Source organism: Chamaea fasciata, unplaced genomic scaffold (genome assembly GCF_029207755.1).
Source record: "Chamaea fasciata isolate MVZ Bird 193981 ecotype frontalis unplaced genomic scaffold, bChaFas1.0.hap1 SCAF_5, whole genome shotgun sequence".
NCBI lineage: Eukaryota > Metazoa > Chordata > Aves > Passeriformes > Sylviidae > Chamaea > Chamaea fasciata.
The window spans coordinates 24043890-24062367 of record NW_027094090.1 but is presented as its reverse complement, the minus strand read 5'-3'; the positions used below and the strand labels follow the sequence as shown (position 1 = coordinate 24062367).

General features: G+C 39.1%; 1 protein-coding gene across 7 annotated transcripts in view; it reads right to left on the bottom strand.

Moving 5' to 3' along the window:
• Window positions 1-18478, bottom strand: part of ANKRD26 (ankyrin repeat domain containing 26) — a 51280-nt gene that overhangs the window by 28898 nt on the left and 3904 nt on the right. For 5 of the 7 annotated variants that reach the window (XM_066183034.1, XM_066183035.1, XM_066183039.1 and 2 more), the window contains exons 6-18: window positions 18089-18237; window positions 14399-14449; window positions 11051-11084; window positions 10899-10971; window positions 9604-9664; window positions 8233-9254; window positions 7586-7721; window positions 6018-6079; window positions 4788-4899; window positions 3240-3268; window positions 3076-3139; window positions 2947-2991; window positions 793-878 (exon numbers count right to left, since the gene is read on the bottom strand). In XM_066183034.1, coding sequence (XP_066039131.1) covers window positions 793-878; window positions 2947-2991; window positions 3076-3139; window positions 3240-3268; window positions 4788-4899; window positions 6018-6079; window positions 7586-7721; window positions 8233-9254; window positions 9604-9664; window positions 10899-10971; window positions 11051-11084; window positions 14399-14449; window positions 18089-18237 — 1924 coding nt within the window. The remainder of the gene's footprint in view (window positions 1-792; window positions 879-2946; window positions 2992-3075; window positions 3140-3239; window positions 3269-4787; window positions 4900-6017; window positions 6080-7585; window positions 7722-8232; window positions 9255-9603; window positions 9665-10898; window positions 10972-11050; window positions 11085-14398; window positions 14450-18088; window positions 18238-18478) is intronic. The other 2 variants (XM_066183037.1, XM_066183038.1) reach the window with 2 other exon arrangements.

The window sequence follows — 18478 nt, the reverse complement described above, 5'->3', positions numbered from 1 at the left end:
TCTGTCTCAGCCTCTCCATTTCCCAAGTTCACTGCCCAACCACGACCACCTTCCAGCAGGCTTAAGTTCCATGTTCTGCCTGTTATTGCTAAGCATGTTCCTCTTTCATGATACCTGGGTGCAGGGTATCAGTAATTTACTCCACTGTCCCTTGAGGTGCTACAGGAGACTCCAGACCCCTCTATCCAGCCCACTCCCTCTCCTGTTGTAGGCCCAACACAAACAGAATGCCTGCCTTATTCCTGTCTAAAAAGCCCTCAGAAAAAAACCTTTCCAAACACCTACTAACGTAGCCAAACAAGCACATATTTTGCAGATGCAGGGAAATCATTGAAAAGGTCACAAAATTTTAGGGTTTTTTTTCTGTTTCTTCTTCTCTTACAAAGGGAAGACCAGGCATACTTCATCAAATAAACCAGTGTACTATAGACAAATTTCCTTCTTTACTTGGATGTTCATTTTATGTACAGAAAAAATGAATTTGACTGCACTGTTTCTCATGTAAAAAGAAAAACACTGAACATTAAGTCTAAGCAAACCAGCTGAAAACAAATTAGTGAAGCAGCAGGTATCCAATATAATAATAAGGAATATTCCCCACCATAAGAAGACTGCATCCCATTTTACTTCAGGCTGCTATACAACCTTTATCTATAGGATTCTCCAGAATAATTAATTGACTGGTAAGTCTCCTTTACTTTACCTGTGTATAATATATAATTCTTTGCTATAAAGCGTATAATACATTTTACTGATTCAGACTCTTAAGTCAAAATCTGTGGTGTTACATACCCACACTCCATAGTTTTCAATGGCATCCTTATCATCTTCTTTTTCAGCTGCTGATGACATATGAAAAGTAGATCCTGAGTACTCACCTACAGTGAGAAAACTGTATTTTGATAACCAGCATGACCTAATACTACTTATTTACATTTAGAGTTTGTTCACATTTGAATCATATTTGTGAGAAAAATCTTAACACAAAGTAATGCATCTCCTCTAATTTGTGTGCTCTTAGAGACAAAAATTACCATAAAACAGACTGAAGATGCATCTGCGTAGATTGCTTTCTTACAGGGCATTTAAAGGAAATATGCTGAAAATCGCTGTAGTTGGTCACAAATCAACCAATCCTGTTTTTTAAAGGTGTGTTATCTCAACCTCTCTTTGACACGCTGTGTGCCATACAGTAACTAGTTACATGGCTCCAGCAACTCTAATTTCCCTATATGCAATGCACAAAAAATCATGAAAAAAAATCACAGCTTTGAAATATTTTAAGGCCCCAGCTTTACTTTATGCATGAAACAAATCTGTCTCTAGACATGGATCTGGACTGAGTATTTCAAACTGCTACCTTATCTGTTGCAGAAGACACAGATGGGAACTGAAAGACACACTTGTGCAATGCTGGGAAACAAACCATGATCTGAACACTTCCCTCACACTGTTGAAAACTGGATTCCACCCTTTGCTCTCTCAGAACTTCTATATAATATGGGCAGGTCAAAAACTTCTCAGGTAATCCCAGATACAATCTTGAAGTAGAACCTCACTGTCATTGTTCTTGTGGAAGTGACACTTTTAAGTGACAAGTTTTCAGAAAGAAACAAGCCTTAGCAACTCAAGTGGGGAATCTAAAAACAAGAGATGGAGGCTTTTCACCCCTATTACTCTGCACCTCATGTCTTCCTCCATAACACCATGAATTCTACACAATAGCCTTTCTATACACAAAGTTTCACTGCTAAAAAGGCTTCACATGATATCTTTCCTACAAGAAAAATGAGCAAGACTGAGAAAAACAGAAAGGTATCATCATAAAAATACAAAAGGGCACAACCTCACTTCTTGGCATTTTCTGCTTTAGGTGAGTACTTTTGCAAGTCTTCATTCCTTGAAGGGTTCTTAACATTTGATACCAGCTCAGAGTTACAGCTTTATGTCTGGAGACCGAGCTCCTTAGTCAGTCAAAAAGGTCTCCAGAGGTCAATTCTGACCCCAAGTTACAGAGTGTGAATTAACAACCTTTTCCTCCCACCTCACTGCTGGGTAAAATTTCTGAGATCTTTTGTAGATTTGATTGTTGGGTATTTCAGCACAAGGCATTTCACAACACAACAACAGTCATTAGTGTATTGACAGCACTTATTTTACAGAGCTGTTATGATGATCTCTTGATAACTCTGATGCATTTCAAATAGTCTGATAAATACTAAAGACAATAATAAGAGCAATAATTAGGGATTATCTAAAGATAATGTTCTAGAAGGAACACAGGCATTTTTCCCTTCTCCTGTTTTTCAGCAAGAGGAGCTTTAGACTTTACTCATGCTTATAGATATCCCAATACCAAACTGTTTGCTGGTGCAGATGAAGGCTCCAGCCAGGTGTAAAAACAGACAGATGTGCTGGTGGTCAAGGAATATTTGTAGGTAGCATCACAGAAATTACTGCAGGGAGTGTCCCAAGTTATCACTACCGAGACTGCTGTAATCAAAAGCAACCCAAATTCCTATTTAGTCTAGCCCATCAGAGAAATTTTCAACAGGAGCTATGCTGAGTTTGGAGTCTCAGTCTTCAAGTAAGATTTTAGGATCTTTGGAGCCCGTAAGATCTATTTCACATAGTGCTTAATCAATCTTGGAATTTCTGTGTAACTGGCAGAGAGCAAGGGAAAAGGCAGGAAAGACACAAGGTAACAATGTTCTTCCATCTTGAGGACTGCCTGAAAAGGGGAGATGACAACACATATGCTGGAGGAAGCCAACATCATAGAAGGGTAGACTAGAGGAGGGAGCAAACATGAACAGGTGCATATTTCAGTAGTCCTTGTGCTTCCAGAACACCTTGTCAGAACCATTAATTTAAAATCAGGAAAAGATTTGCAATTACAATGTGTTAGTCCATGAAAGAACATGACAAAGAGACAGTCATGAATACCTTCAATATCCTCAACATCTTCTAAATCAAATTCCTGCAATAGATCTGCAAAACATAAAACACATGCCTTATTAAATACTCCTGAAAGATTATGAAGCTAAACCCAGAACCACTTAAGGCAAGTATTACCTGATTTCTGCTGCCTGTTTTTAGAAGTTTTGTTCATTTCCAAAGGAGATATGGGAGTCTTCAGCTATGAAAGACAATTCAATGATAAACCACCGAATTCAAAGTAACTACAAACTATTTAATGAGCAGAATAAGTAGTCTGTCTGATATGAACAAATACTTACCTGTGAATTATTGGGTTTCTTCAAAAAGCCTGGAAGTGAAAAATATTTTGGGAAATGTTATTTTTTAAAAAATTGTGGATACCTTTTACTGCATTAAGCATCAGTAGTTTCTACAACTAAGTATTAGTCTCAACCATTATTTCATCAAGAGTACAACACTGAACATTCCATTTACCTCATCATGCAGCATATGTCTTAGTATACAAGAAAAAAAACAATGCACACTTCCCACCATGCACCTTGAATTTAAAAAAACAATTATCACAGAACTAGGAAAATACAGGTGGAGCAGTAAGGTCATGCTTGTTAACAGAACAAGAGTAAAATATTTAGTCCTTTTGAGGAGCTGAATCCTGCTTTCTAAAAGGAGTATTTCAAAAGCCAAAGCTGGTCTGCTATAATGAATGATCATAAAACAGTATTATGACTCTGATTAGTCTACAAGTGCTTAATATTGAGGAGCATTTTCCTTTCCATTGATGGGACTAAGAAAGTGTGGGTGCAAACACAGAAACCTCATATACGTCTAACTAGGTAAAATCACGGCAGTGTTCATCAGACTATTGTGATTTACTTTGCAAGGGAACAACAGAAACAAATGTTGTCTGGTTTTAATCACCATTTATAACATAGCTCCAAATATTTTCTTTAATTTTGTCCAACATCAAATCATTTCTAAACCCACACAATCCCACCTATATTTTTCAAATCTTCTGCTTACGTCATCTTACAGTTTGAGTCCTCTCACTAAACAAGTATATGAAAAAATACTTAGAATTATTAAGAATGGCTCCATGGCAAAAAATTTATATTTAAATAAAATTCTTAACAATTTATATTAAACCCCAAACCAACATTACAAAACCAAATAGTATTCAATTTCAGTAAACCTGGTGGTCCAGCAGTGTGGAAAGACCTTACAAAGATTACCATAACCACCTTTTACCATCTTTTCACACTGATCTTAAACTTGTCTTAGTAGAATTCTTGTCTAAGCAGAATTCCATGACAAATAGTTAACAACTACATTTGAAGCTCTTGGAAGCTTGTAAAGTTTTGCTCAAGATGCTCAAGAGACAGTGTCACAAATAGAGGCAGAAATCCTGAGCAAAACCCCCTGTACTTGCAGTCCTATTTTAGCTCCTAGGCAAAGCACAACATAAACCTATCGAAATGCTACCAAAGGTTAAGCGAGGGGAGACAAAAATGCTAAGCCAGATCGAAGCTGTCTTCTGCTGCATTATCATCTAAGAATGATAGATGTTGAGAAAGGTCAGTCCTAATAGACATACACTGTCATTGCTGTGAAACAAGAGCCTGAATCAAAAAAACTAGATACTCGTCTGAAGAACACAAATAATACAAAGAACTTCCTTTACAAACTGGCCAGCAAGCGCTGTTATCACTGGCATTAATTAACAAACAATAAGCACTTCTTTGATATGGTCTGCACTTACACCATGACAGCATTTCTAAGACAGACACTGATAAAAGTTTACTTTAGCCTATAAATGCTTAGAGACAAACATTAGCCCATCAGGGATTTACCATTGTCACTCTCCCTTGATACAATCTGGGAGCATGCTCCATGTCTCTCTGCACCTGGGAGCAGCACACCACATGATATTTTTCTTGGCACTTCAGAATCTGCCTGTGTAACCTAAAACACAGGAAGGAGAATTGGTACAAATGCATTTTCAATTCATTTCTATACAAAAACCAATTTATGTAGCATGGTTTCAAGTATATTCTACATATAAAAACATTTTTAAGACCCCTGGAAAGAATCCATCAAAATACAGTACACTGGAAAATCACAACAATTGTGCTTGTTTTCAGATCTTAGGCAAAAACTTCACACCACCGTTCTGCCACACTGACAAACCTTGACAAACTGGGCAACGGCAAACAAGAATTAACATGGGAACTCAAGATACAAGGTTGTGAACCAAGAGCTGCAGGTCTGCAGTGTACAACAGTGTTCAACATTTGTACTGAACTTGTATCTGTCATTCAAGTTGGTACTGACATTCCCTAGGCATATAACCTGCCCTGGTGAATGAACACAGTGCTGCTCCCAACTGCAAGAGCCATTTGGGTGGAACAAGGATTAGCAAGGCAGAGCTTGCAACTACCTTAAAACTAACAATGTTTCAGCCCTATATTTTTTAAGAAGGGGACGGGAAAAGTTCCCTTTATCTCACAAGAACCAGAGGGACTTAGCTACAGACCTTGCTCATTGCCACAGACAAAGATGAAAAAGGCAAACAAGGCCAGCATGAGCAGTGTCTCTGCTGAATGTGACTTTAAAGAGGGCCAGAGTACACCGACAAAAGGTAGAGAGGATCTTTTCAGAAGCAGCTAGGCATCTGGGTTGTAGACCCCAAGGGCAACAGCTAACCAGGTCAGCACATTAGAGCTGTATGGTGAAAAAGCAACAATCCTGCCAGCCTCTGTGAAAAGGTCAGAATATTTTAAGCAGCAACGAACTTCACTATTTCAGCACTACACAAGAAATCAAACTCAGAGGCCAATTGCTGAGACCCAAGCCATTAGCTCAACCTAACTTCATCCCAAAACTAACTGAGCAGCTGGCCTAGAGCTAGCTAGCTAGCTGGCCTAGACTTCAAGGGCCCCCAGTTACAAACATACAGCAAAAGGAAGAGGAAATAGGCCTCATCAACAGTAGTGTCCAAATCAGAAGGAAGCTCTCAAGTGATTTTGGATCTTACTCCTACTTCTTGCAGTGGAAACCCTTGTGTCCTACACAAAAAGTACCTCAGAATCCCAGGGAGATTCAGCATCTTCCTCTAGCTCTGCTCCCACTGTTGGAAGGGCACCTACAAATAAGGTAAGAAGTGAGATGCTTGGGTGTTTGTACATCCAAAGATGCAGGTTCCACTGATGCGGACAAACTAAGAAGCAAGTTTTGTTCAAGTGTTTCTTCCCACCCAGACATATTATGCTATCTCCTTTACACTTCCAGGTCCTTTTGCTTCCTTTCTTTCAGAAGGTGGCTATGCACAACAGCTGACAAAGCTACAGTGCACCTGGGTAACAGTCAGAAGATACTCCAGTATCCTGCAGTTCTGTTGCATACAGAGTCAAGGTCTCTCCAGCCTACAGCTCCAAAATTTGACATTTACTATCCCTTTCCACTGTACAGGGGGTACCATAGAAACACTCTCCAAAACCTCCTCACACTAACATCCACAAAGTCACCAGGAAACAATGCTCCCTTTGTGCTACTAGGAAAGATCTTACCTGAGAAAGTTGTTACCCAGTCCCCCACCAGAAGCTAGACACCCAAGCACTGCCATTTAAAAATAGAGGCTCACACCTCAAACACTTAACCCAAACACACAAAAGCCTCTTCTGTCTTGGGGCGGTTAAAACTCAATCGTCTTCTCCACCAGATGATTTTAAGGTTCAGTCTCAGGGAGCTCCTAGCCAGATTTTACTGTAGTATTTCTACCTTAAGCTACTCCATTAGGAAAAACTGATTCAGGATTCAATTGTGCGGAAACATACACTTAAAGAAGGGAGAAGGAGCTGGATGCCTGTTAGGGGACCCACCCCAGAAGACGCAACTGCTGGTTCCAATTTGAATCCTGACTACTTAACAGTATGCCAAATACATATAGACAGAAGAGCAGATATAGGCACAGCACCAGAATACAGCAGGTTATGCCAGTGCCCCTGTGCAGCACCTGAGCAGCAGCTACACATGCTCTAGTAACATCTACAACAACAAGCTACTCTCTGGGGACAGACAATGGAAAAAATGCTTTCTCTTCCTACTGTAAGACCTCAGGTAAGTATCAAAGTGCTCTACTCTGACTAGGCTGGTAATGTTCTCAAGCACAAATGTGGTGCTGGAGACACCTACATTTTAAAACTGGACAAGGTGAGGGCACTGGAACAGCTTTCTCTCAGCTTGACTCAAATCCTTCCCTGGCTTCAGACAAGAGCAATCACAGCTTTCCAGTGTGACAGTACTCAGCATAAAAGGGAATACTGTTGTCACTCAAGACATTCTAGTCCTTCTTCTCTTTTCCATCTGTGCATTTTGTTCAGACCACTTCAGGAAGAATACAGCAATAAATCAAGAATGGCACTTGCTCCATATCGCATTGCTTGGTATACAATGCTACAATTTCAGTTCTTCAGGCATGAATGAAAAGCAACACTATCTGCTTTCCTTCTCTGCCAGTGCCCACTAGGACTCAGAGGCAAGAGAAAATTTTGCTATCATAGGAATCAATCACCATTTTAGTTCATTTTCTAAGCATTAATATTTGTAGAGGAAGAACTTGGGTCAGGATTTACAAAGACATTTCTCTCACCAGAGCTGTCCTTTAAAGCTTTGTGGACTTCATGTCTATCATTACAAACAGAATTTTTCACATCCTCAACAACTGCAGTTTGTAGCTTTTTGCCAGTGCCCTCCTTCTCTTCTTCTTTGTGTTCAGATGATTCTTCCTAAAAGAGATCAACACAAACAGCTGAAAAGAACAGTAAGAAACATCACCTTTGCTGTTCCTCCATAAGCAATTCCTCACATCAGTCTAACCCTAGCTTCGTTTAAGTTACAACATTCCAGAGCATATTTCTTTTTTTCCTCTACTTTGCTCCACAGAAAATCATTAGGTTCCTGCTCTCAATCTTATGCAAAATTCTTTTTGTTTCCTCACTTTCAGCTATCACACCATGCATTTTCCTAAATGGTAGTATACACAGATAAAAACTGTACATGGAACTGAGAAAAATCAACCGATTCCAGGGTCTACTGCCTATTCTTTTTCCACACTATATTACCATACCATAGCAAATAAACTGTTTTGATTCCAAGTAAGACACTGACATCAAAAATGGATCAAAAGATAGATATTTGTGAAAAATAGTATTAAGAGAAATCCAGTTTACTATGTGTTTCTGACCTCTCTGACCCTTAGAAAATACCCTTGCAATTGAATCATCCTTATATACTTACTTCGGTGCTTGAGTGAAATGCTGCTCTCAAATTTTCTTCCTGCTTATTTAAGTGCAAGTTTTCAGTTTCTTGCTTCAGTGGTTTACAGACTTTATCATCTACTCCTTCGTATTCCTCTTCTTCAGTATCTTCCCCATCCACATGTTCAAGTATGACAGAGGTTGATCTTTCACTTCCAGGTCCTGAGTTTTTTTCTGCTAACCAAGAATTATTGCCATTTTCAAAGCCATCACTGAATTTTGACTTTTTCTCCCTAACGTCACAACTATCTAAGAGAGGTTGAGGTATCTCTTTTTTCCAGTCTGTCATTTCAGAGTCTGCAAAACAGGAGTCAACATTTCTGTGAAACTTCTCCTCAATCATGCTTTTCCTGTTCCAACTTTCTTGCATATCTTGCAGATTATTTAGATTTTGAAAGACAGCCTGTTTTGGTACTGACTTGCAAGATATTTCATTATTCATGATCTTTGGAGACACCGTCATTTTATTTTCTTGAAACCTTTCACAAGGCCCAGCTTTGAAAGAGACAGGAATATCAACAGATTCCTCCACCTTTTCATCATGTTTTTTAGTTATTTCATCATCATCACAGACATCTGCAGTTCCACACTGAGCATCCCCTTCAGACTTTGCTTTACTGAAATACTCTAATTTCTGATTAATTTCTCCTTTAGGTTCTGTTTTCTCCTCTTCCAGCATTTCATTAGATTGAGTTTCTTCATCTTCCAGCTCCTCCTCCTTTTCATCTTCAGAAAAATCTTCATCCTCCTCCTCCTCTTCCTCTTCATAATCTTCATCACCATCTCCATTGTCGTTTTCATCCTCTTCCTCTTCCTCTTCCTCCTCCTCCTCTTCCTCCTCCTCCTCCAATTCTTCTCCATCCAGGTTGCTTGCAGCTGAGACATCTTGATTAAACAATTCTTCACTGTCTCCTTTGTTCACATTTGCACCTGATGGGATTCTCTGTTTGAGACTTTTCTTTGGTGACTTAGGACTTTCAATTCTAGGATCACCACCAGCATCTTAAAGTTCAAAAAAAAGAAAAACGCATGTGAACAGAAGGAACTTTGTAAACAGTAATAGGCATGTTATCAGATTAATGTACAAGAGAGGAGCCATTTGGGAATGTCTAGAAATGGAGAGGTGAGGCTGGGCAGGATGGAGGATGAACTTGATGAAGGAAAAGGGCTTAAGAGGGGATTAATATCTTCATTTTAAAGATTTACTTTATTCTTTATTATAAAGAGCCATGTTTTCAAAATGCTACTTTTCTCATTTACTATTGAAAAAAAACCCTCCAAACCAAAAAACCTACTTAGCAAGTCTACTTTATCTATCAGTGTATCATGCAACCTTTTGCAAATAACTTACTGTTTTTCCTGAACTGCTGTGAAGCATTCATTAACAATGTCAGGTTTGGCTTCTGCAGCTTCTGTAAATAAAGATTTATATAAGAATATTTTTTAAGAGTGAAAACAACAAATCCTTTGTCCACGTCAAATCTTAAAGAGTAAATATAATTAGACTGTCCTTATGATAGTGCTGGCTCCATCCCATACTTCTAACTGCACAAACACTCCCCTTATCTCCCATTTAGTTAAGTATTTCACACTGTTCACGCACCTGTCTGCAAATTGTTTCCAAAAACTTTTGTGTGCATAACTTCTAAAAAATCTGTTTCTGATATTTGTAATACTTAGGTAAAATTAAATTACATTTAAAAAGTGCATTTTCAGGACACTTACTTGCAAATGTGCACAAAGTAAGTAACTATTAAGATCCCCATGCTTAATGCATAAATACAGTCCCTGAAAGTACCCTTAAAAATACCCCTGAATTTCAAAATCATGGCCAAAAAGTGTACCATTTCTATTTAAATCAGTGCAAGAAAATGAAATCAACTTAAAACTAAACATGCTTGCATCTCCAGCATTACAGAGTGGGTTGAACTACCACACTCAGGCTCTATTTCACTGCACAATGTCAGTGCAAGAGAGCTGATGCTCCAGACATTGCTCAGAAGCTGATAATTCTACAGATCATAAGTAAAAACAGTAGGCATGAGAGCTTGTAGCTAACAAAAAGAGTACTACCCAATCATTTAAAAAAAAAAAAAGAGGAAAAACATGCAGTGTAAGATCACATGCAAGTACTAAGTGTCATCTTATAGAAGAAAATAGATGACCCATTTGAGTAACTCATCTGTTCATTGAGCACTCTTGAGGAACCTGCTGAGGAAAGGAGAACTAGGTGATGAAGGATTTTTGTAGATCTTGACAAATAAATGTCCTTTATCACTTAGGAATCTAACCCCAAATGTACAGAAAACAGTAACAATGATTGGAGAAGAACAAGATTGGTTGTAATAATAACTTACAAATTTTTAAAGTCTGCAAATCTGGCTCATATGAACAAGGAAAAATAGAACTATGTGGTTATCTTGTCACCTACTGCTTTTTGGCTCCAAATTACAAATCTACTGCATACTCTGTCACAGCTACAGGTCCTTTAGGAGAAACTCACAGCAGAAGGCAGGCTGGCAGGCCAGAGATTACTTTAAAGGGAAAACAATGTTGGCTGGAGCTGCAGTTTCTTTCACTTCCAAAGAAAATTTGCCTTCAAACCCCTTATTTTTACAGGATATTTTTCCTGTAAATGTACCATACCTTGGGGGTAAAATCAAGTTCCTCTTCCTCAGAGGTATGCCAACTGTCATCGCTCCCCTCTTTCTCAGAGCTTCTTTAAAAGCAAAGCAAAATGAGTACCATGTCTCTCAAGTCATTCCTCAGGTAAGTGTTACGTATTTTTAAAGTCTCACCTCATTGAGTCTCCTTGGGAGAAGTCATCTGTTGCTGTTCAAACATTAATTGACATGTTGAAATTAAATTTAGCATGCTAAAAATTAACCATTTAAAAATTAAACATTTAACATGGACAACTCCATACATCATAATAGAACGATGCTTTGGGTAGTAAATTCACTACAAGGTGGCATAAGTGACTGTATTTCCAAAACAAAACTACATCTTCACACAACACTGAGTCAAAAAAAAAAAAAAAAAAGGGAAACAAAAAGCTTAAGATAAAAATCTATATCTCTTTTGGACTCTTATGCCTACAAGTTTTAAAAAACAGAAACACACCTATACTAAAAAATTAAAAAAGCGTAACATGAATATCCAACATTAGTAAACAATTAACAAAACGGTGGTGGTTTAGCAAGACATTAAGAACTTCCAAAGTTCTCATCGTACACACAAGTACACATCACGTGCAGAGATTTATTATTTTATGCAGCATTACATATAACATTACGCTAGATATTACACCAGCCACTGCTCTAACCAGTTACAGATTATTTTGCAAAGGTAATTGTGGGAAATGGATTTGTTGAGAATTCTCAAAGCCTGACAGAAGGCTCATATAGTATGTATCTGTATGCAAACATCGAGATAGAAAATGCTGACTTAGAAATGCCATTGAATAAGACAGACATTGTTGAGAGAGAAATGGAATTAGAAACAAGTTTCAAATGATGGCCTTGCAAATAAGACTAGATACTTTGGAGAAATATAACTCTGGAAGGTGCATTGTAGTAGGACCCATGATGGGTGATTTTAGATGATTGGCTTCAAGGCATTAACAGCATTCTGTGGAAAAAGCTGATAGGCCAAGAAACACTTATAATGTATTTTAATTAGGAAATAATTGGCTCCTGATTGTGATGGCGTGAACCATAAAAATCTATATTGTCTCACCCTTCACGTGAGACCGTGGAAATGGAATAAAAGTTTTTAAAATGCCTCTCAGTTGCTCTCTGGGTCAGAAAAGATTATAATCCGACAAAGGTAATGAAAATCAAAAAGCATAATCAAGCTCTAAAGCTCAAGTAGAAGAATCACCAACAGTTCTGTGCACTGCATCAAAAAGGGCACTCAGCAGACAAAGGTGGCAAACCCAGGGCATTCTATAGCACACTCCAAGCTTCCAACAGTGTAACCAATGTGACTTGCATGTAGGATAATAGGATCAATCAGGTCAGGAGAAACCTCAGGAAGTCTCTTAGCCAGCCTTCTCAAAGCAGGCTCAGTTATGAGGTCAGGTAAGGTTGCTCAGGGCTTTATCCAGTCTCGTCTTAAACACCTCCAAGGAGGGAGACTGTACAACCTCTCTGTTTTACTGTTCCCACATCCAAGTAGAAACTATTTTGTTGCCATTTATGCCTCTTACATATCTGCCTCCTGTCATGTACCACTGGGAAGCACCTGGCTTTGTCTTCTCACATGTACCAGAAGCCGCTGACGGGTTCCCTATAAATTCACTTCTCTAGGCTGGAAAATCTCAGTTTCCTCAATCTGTCCTCAAAGGGCAAATATTCCTGTCCCTGATGAATCTGATGGCCTTCCACTGAACTTGCTCACTGTTGAAAACCAAATCTCCCTTGTACTGAAGGCTCAAATTACACCCAGACCACTGGACACAATCCAGAGAGTGCCAAGTAGAGGTGGATAATCACTTTCCTCAATCTCTTGGCTATGCTGCTCTTAATACAACTCAGGACACTGTTGCCAGGGCACTCTGCTGCTGGCTCATTCTGCCAAGACCCATCAGGCTTTCTCAGCAAGGCATCTCTCCTGCCAGGCAGTGCCAGCACACTTTGTAGCGAGGGGTTGTACCTTTCCGTGTGCAGACTTTGCATTTGCCCTGGCTGAATTGTGCTAGACAGGCCTGGCCGTTCATTTACACAGCCTGTCACAGCACATGCCTCTGAATGACACCACTGCCCTGAAGAGATCTGGTCCTCCCAACTTAGGGCTATTTGCAAACTTCATGAGAGTGCACTCCAGCACATCATTGATCTACCAAAGAAACACCAAAGGAACCTGAACTCTAGGAATACAGCTTCAAGAGTGCTAGAACCTCTCAACTATCAACAGCTAAGATGAAATAAAAGTGCTCTTCAATTCCCAAAACAGAAGGGGAAAATAAACACAACTTCTGTATGGTAGCTATTTCAGCATTCCTCAAGTTCTTCATAACTAATTATTGTTAACTATCATAACAACCAATCCAAGGTCTTTGGCAGAATCATTAAAGGGAAAAGAAAACAAAGGCATATCATGCCTGAAGACATCTCTGCTAGCATTAAACACAAAAGAGCATGGAAATTTTGTCTGTACTAAAGACAGGGTACATGTAGGAATTTTGATGAATACATCTCCTGACCTGCACTGGGCTTTTGGACAATAAAATACAGTGTGCATGTCATGCAGAGAAAACTTAGAAGCTGAAACAAGGACAAGCTAACACTTAAAATACCAACACAGTCTCTAATTTTTACTGTTTCCTACTGCAAACACACAATATTTAAATAATATTAATTAGTTGTAGATATGAGCGTTTCCTGTTACCTCAATCAGTGCCAGTAGCCTGACCTACCTGCTGACGTCCCAAGCTGAATAAAAATGTCTCCACCAGTGTGGAGCAGTCAGTTATCACTCTTGATGTGTGACTTCAGTTATATTTTCAATTAGTGCAATTACAAGAAATCAAAAGAGCTGAGTAAGTTTTCTGAAATTTTGCTTCCAATGAATAGATTAGCTCAGTTGGGTAGAGCATGGTGCTAATAATACCAAGTTTGTGGGTTCAATCCCTGTGTGGGCCATTCACTTAAAAGCTGGACTTGATGATCTTTGTGGGTCCCTTCTAACTCTGAATATTCTGTCATTCTGTGAATAGTAGCTTTAAGCAATGATCATGAGCAGGTCACACTGTCCTTTAGAAGGCAAGAGAGAAAATTCATGAGCTACCTTTCAGACAGAACTCTGATTACAGTAGAAATGGGATCCAGAAAAGCAGTCTCTGGGGATTGCTTGTTTCTACTTTAATTCAAGCCCATTTCTAGTTCAGAGAAACAGAAGAGCTTGTTTTAAAATAAAATTATTTACTAGAACTAATGACACAAAGCAAACATTAAATTCAGTAATAAAAAAGCATGGCAAAACACACAAACAAACAAAACTCACACAAAGCCTGCTCTCAAATGTAGTTCATAAAACCAGTACCATCAAAATAGGGACCTTCAGGATAATAAATATCATAGATGTGTTGATATTTGTATACTGCACAACATGTTTCATATTTTAAATGCTACTGTATAAAATACCTTTCCTTGATTTTCCTGTTCTTGATGTCTGGTTAGGAGATTGTTGCATTCCTATATCCGTTTAGGAAAAGGCATGGAAAGGACAGATGGAACAATGACATCAGAATAAACTGGAATTTCCAGAAACTTGGAAAATACAAGCAGTACATCAAAACAGCTACAGCAATGGGAGAACATACTGTGACTATCAGCCTATTCTACAGTTATAAGTGCTGGAAACAACCCAACCACAATCTACAGAGCTCAGCTCTCAAGGGACAGTGTCAAACAGTAACTTAATGTACTTGCTCCATGTAAAACAGCCAAATTTCAGTACTTTGAAACACTGAAACAGATCATCAGAAATATGGTCTCCTGACAATTTTGCATTTCCCTCAACTTGACTACTCCTTGTCTAGCAGATATGCCAATTAAATTCCTTCATGGTTGTAGAGTGCCTTTGTTGGGGGTTAGGTTTGTTCCTTCTTTCTCTAAAGAATTTTTTCCCCACAAGTTACCAAGGAGATCAAGTGTTGGATACTTGAGAGTACTTAACCGAAACAAAGAGGTGGACAAAAGTGGAAGGGGGAGATAATGCAGGTAAAAGACAGAGCTTGAGGCAGCTGCGGGCATGACTTTTTCAGGCGTTCGGGGAGGGAGAGAACGGCTGTTGCTGGCTGGAAGAGTTTCACTGTGGCCAAAGGGATCCAGTCCTGAGAAATCTACTATCACCGGTTCGGCCTGAATCCTGAGTTTTCTCTGCCACTCGCGGGAGCTGGTCCAAGCACTGCCTCGCCTTCGGCTTCTTCGGCGCTGCTCCTCTTGCTACAGTGTGACCCTGCACCCCCTGCGCTGCCGGGACATCCTGCCCCTGCCTGCCGGGACATCCTGCCATCCCAGCTACCAGCCCGGGACTTTTCCACCGTTTCAGCTTGGTGCTCTGAGGATCCTGCAGGGACACCGAAACCAAACTGCCCTGGGTTTTGTGAAACAAAGCCCTCAAGGTTCTTGGTACTGTTGTCGTTTGTTATTAATGCTGTAGTTGTTCGGTGGGGTTTTTTTTTGTGTTTGTTTGCTTTGTATTACATACTAGTAAAGAACTGCTATTCCTATTTCCCAAATCTTTGCCAAAGAGCCTCTGATTGTAATTTTACCTGGCAGATACCTGTCTTCCCAAACCAAGACAGCCTTACACAAGCAGCACACAAAATTCCTTATTCTAAACATCACAAAAATCTGTATGTGTCAAGAAGCAAACTTTGGAGACTATCCAGAAGTTTCAAGGATATCATGGCTTCCTGTACTCAGACCAGCATGCAACTTTGAGACATTGTTATTTACACTCACTCAAGTTACAGTTTTAGCATGTTTGTTATCCCTGGCTTAAACCAGGAACCCTTAACCTGTTCCCTTAAACCAGCTCATCTTAAAAGTTGTGTCAGCTGGTGCCTGATACAAACATAGGCCACTTCTACCTCATTTTGAAGAGTCCTGCTTACACTCATTTGGCCATGCTGAACCATTCACATACAAAAGCTGCGCCACCAGCCAGAACACAGACAAGAGGGCAGCATGCCCCCCAGGGCTATAGAGCAGGCCGCAACTGGACAGAAATGGGTGCATTGACTGGTATATCCTGCATATATGTTTGCGTGTCTACATGTCTGTGTGCTGTGGAACACCAGTTTGGAATATAAATCACTATGTATCTGCTCTACCCATCCCACTTAGTGAAAGCAACAAATCATTTGTTATTGCAGCTGACACTGAATTTCTTCATGATGTAACATTTGTCTCAGAGCAGATCAGAGTCCTGCTTATATTGATTTTACCACATGGAATGAATGTGGCAAAATTACTTGTATCAAAGCAAGATACATTTAAAGAGTTAAGAAAGGACCTCATGGTGGTTTCTCATCCCTTCTATACTTCTCAGTTTTCTGAAGAGGTAGTACAGGACAGCTTTTACTGACCTTGGGAGATAGAAATCACTGAAGCACTTAATTCTCTTCTAAGAGCTCTATGATGGAAACACAACAGTTTCCGTAGGGACTGAGGAACACGAAAGGAACAATACATCACACAGTAAATATTCAAATAAACAAAAACCAACTTTTGAAGTAGGCTGAATTGCTCATTAGGTAACAGTATCTTGAAAAATATTCAACAAGTGCAAAAACAGCAAAATGAACAAGGACAACACTGAAGATTCAGAAAAATTGTATAGAAGAACAACAGAAACAAAAATAATTCCAAAATGGGTCTTTCTGTTCTCCTGAGATCATTCCAACTTCTCTAATAGAGGCTTTAAAGTCTGTTACTGCAGCCTATCAGAAGGACTCTCATGATACAGGACCCCTACTTTTTGTGTGCAAGCTAGAGACAGCAGAATTAACTCAGGTAAATATTCTCTCTATGTTACTAACCCCTCAGAGACAGTAACAGTGTGCACTACTTGGGCAAAAGAAACATTTTCCTGATTAAACCACAAAAACCTTTAAAAAAGAAAAAAATTCTGCAATCTATCAAGAAACTTTCCAAATCTCTGACTAGGTCAAATCAAGCATTCCTAAGTCAAAGGAATGAAGTATGACTCTAAATTGAATTCCTGTATCTAGGAAAAGTCAGTGAGGAAATATATCCTGTATTTTGCTCATTCTTCTTGACATATTTAAAAATGGAGTAAGGAATCATATGTAAAGAAATAATGAACTGTGTTTGAGCACTGTCTTCTGCCCATATGTCACATAGTTCCAAAGTAACACCCTTAAAAACTTGTATGGCTTGAGATGTAAAGCACAAGACAAACTAATTCATTTATAGTAAGGTATTCATTTTCTAAGATTCCTCTAGGACTTTGAGCTCATAACTATAGACTGGATTTTTAAAACTCACTGAAGAGGTTAATTTTTTTAACACAAGGCAATTTAATTGTTTTTCTGGATCACAAGGCAATTATTATTTTCTAAAACATTTCATTAAAATTATATTGAAAGTGGAAGAAAACCATCATTTTTATTGTAAATCAAACTATGTTCAAGCCAACACAGCATACACAGACACTGCAATGTTACTGCCAACAAAGTTACTTTTCCAATATAATATTTGCTAAATATGTCTCTACAGCACCTACATGGAAACAGTTATGACTGATTTTGAGAAATGGGACATGCAAAAGGATCTTAGTGCACATGGAACTATTATTAAAATGAAGACACAAACTCCATGAAAATCAACAAGACACATACTTTTCTGCTCATTTCTCTGTTGCTTCCCAACTACAGAAAGAGGAACAACTACTTAGGTGCTCACTGCTTTTGTAACTGGATTTTCACAATCTGAGTAGCCATCTCTAGGTAAAAGTACACACTTGAAAAATAAAAACACTTCTGCCTAATTCCTTCCCTATCCTCCTTCTCTCTCTCTCTCTCTCTCTCTCTCTCTCGGAAAACCCATATACACAGGCAGTCTGACAGACAGAAAGTAACAACCCTAAGAAGTGAACACAGAACACAAATCAAATGGTTTTACAGCCTGACAAGCAGCACTTCCAACTATCACCAAATAAGCACATTCACAAAGCTTGTGCTACTCCATCTGATGCCTCCACTAAAACTAACACTGAACACAGTAAGCACTAACAACACAAACCCACTGAGAAAAGGCCACACTGATTCTCCTCGTGAGCTACTCCATGGCTAAGGGCCTTACCTCCTCTGTCCACAGCAGGTGCACCCAATGTAAAGCCAGTAGCTGCTGCCCGGTGTGGAGTGCCAAGTGCTGTGATGCCTCGTGCACCACCTGTAGAAGCTTCTCCTGTGTTTTCCCAGTCTGCATATTCTGCCAGTTGTTTACTAAGACTGTGCAGAGAAGGAGAGGAAATACATTCGGTAAAAAATAATCACATACCTGCATATACCATTTAATAGAAGAGTTCACAGCCACTTCTTATCCACCCTAGTCTTATCCTATCCATAGCCATATAGATTTATATACTTACATGCCTTTACTGCATGACTATTACACACTTCAGTATTCACTACAGTCACATTCACTTTACAGTCATATTCAAACCTACAAAGTTATTAACTCCTGCTTGGT